The 2,038-nt window shown below is 34.2% G+C and overlaps 1 protein-coding gene across 2 annotated transcripts in view; it reads left to right on the top strand.

Moving 5' to 3' along the window:
* Positions 1-2,038, top strand: part of ACP1 (acid phosphatase 1) — a 20,943-nt gene that overhangs the window by 16,586 nt on the left and 2,319 nt on the right. For both annotated transcript variants that reach the window (XM_042881330.1, XM_042881321.1), the window contains exon 4: positions 115-176. In XM_042881330.1, the coding sequence (XP_042737264.1) occupies positions 115-176 (62 nt within the window). The remainder of the gene's footprint in view (positions 1-114; positions 177-2,038) is intronic.

Genomic DNA, 2,038 nt, shown 5'->3' with positions numbered 1-2,038 from the left:
CCTTTCCTTCTCCCTTTCCTTCTCCCTTTCCTTCTCCCTTTCCTTCTTCTCCCTTTTTTTTTTTTTGGTAATCAAGCAATGATTGTGGGCTAAAGTACATGTTTTTAATTCTAGGTTACTAAAGATGATTTCCAGACCTTTGATTATATACTTTGTATGGATGAAAGCAATCTAAGGTAATGTATGAAGAAATTTAGAACAAATTCATATGGATTGTTCTAGTGCTAGCTTGTGGGTCACTTTGAAGACAGAAGTCGCATTTTATTGCTCGTCTCAGCATTTTTGTTTGTGTGTACATGTGTAAATGATAGAAGGATTCTCCACTTCTTTCATGTTTAATGAGTTAGAATTCCATGTTTTATTTGTGTGGTATGTGCTACTCTAAATTAAGGAAAAGGAAACTTAGTATGTGTTACACAAGTGCGGCTGATGCCTGTACAGCTACAAATGAGGAAATACTGTTTTTAGACCGAAGTGATCTGGTTTTCTGATTGTGTAGGATCTGAAAGGTCTTTTGAAAACTTGGAAAGAATTAAATGTGTCGCTTCCAACACATGTCCTTTTTTAAAATGGAAATAATTCTAGTCATTAGCTGGGGAAATCTTGCTCGATTCTGCTTTCCGTGTTTTTAATTGTGTAACTATGAGATGGTTTGAGCTTAAGAAAGACTTAGTGAAATAATTGCTTAGTATAATAGGTTGGATATCATTAGAAAAATTTCTGCTTATTATGTAGATATGATTAAGGGTGAGCTTTAATAACTTGGAGGTCTTGCAGTGTTTTTAAAGACAGTAACGTGTAGCATAACAGGGTTTTATTTACTATTGTTATTATTATTAACATATGAAGACTTTTAGGACCAGCATCTCTTATCTGAAGTATCATTTGTTGAATTTTCTAGAGTGTTTTAGGCTACTGCTGTTACAGCTTTTATTCATACATAACACTTGTGTCAGGTAAAGAGATGACTAGATGACTGGCTTATCTATAGTTTCACGCAAATTCTTAAACTGTTAGTACCAAAATAAGTTTTCATTTGTTTATTAACTGCAGAATAGCAGAAACATCACATCTATAGCAGAATTAAGGGCTTTGCTATGGCCACACTTGTAAGTTTCGTCTTGAATGTGCACTCAGTTCAACCACTGTCTTAGGAATGCTTGTTTGCAGCTGGTTCCAAGTACTAATGTCATATCAGTCTGTCATATCAGAAAAGAATTTGGGAAGTCACTTTTCTGTGGTATTAGAACCAGATGGCCCTTTCCTGTTCATTAGCTGGTAGGCTAGAAGCCTTGAAGTAAGTGGTTGGACTTCATCATAATCATATGGACGCTTAGGATGACAGTCTTCAAACAAACATAGTTCTCTGAAATATTTCCAGCATTCATAGGGCTACTTTTTGTTAGTTTTAAAAAAGATTTTTTTTCTAAATCTCTAAGGCACAAATTTCTTAGTTGATAAAAAAGTCAACGCTTCTCTCCTTGCTTAAAATGATATTGTGTTCTCACTGCTATTTTGTCTTTCTTGACTATGTGAAATTAACTCCTTCATTAATTATAATTCATTAGAAGTTAGTTTCTTAAAACTGCTACTTACAACCAGTTACAAACCACTGTAAGCTTTGTAAGCATTGGACAAGTTGAATTCTGATTTGGTATGGAAAGGTCTAATATTATAAAATACTGAACATATTCCAGTAATACCCAGCTTTTAATCTAAGGGTGTTTAAAGGTACATTTTAACTGCATTTGGGATACTGGATGGCCTTTTGCAAGTTGACAAGGAAAATATTGTTTCTAAACCAGTATGCCTCACCAGAGGGAGGCATTGTAGAAGATAGGGCAATTGCTAAAATATTGCAATATGTCAAAGTCAAGACAGATCTAAAGAATCTACTATTCTCTGCAAACTGAATGCGGAAGAACTTCACATGAGCTAGAGGCATAACTGAGAGATGTCACAACATGCCCATTTAAATTCTGTTTTGTAGTCCATGAGCTCATAAATCTGGAAAAAAAAAAAAAAAAAAAAAAAAAAA

Source organism: Lagopus leucura, unplaced genomic scaffold (genome assembly GCF_019238085.1).
Source record: "Lagopus leucura isolate 7727_CA_CO unplaced genomic scaffold, USGS_WTPT01 Super-Scaffold_73, whole genome shotgun sequence".
NCBI classification, from domain to species: Eukaryota; Metazoa; Chordata; class Aves; order Galliformes; family Phasianidae; genus Lagopus; species Lagopus leucura.
This window is presented reverse-complemented; position numbering and strand designations above follow the sequence as displayed.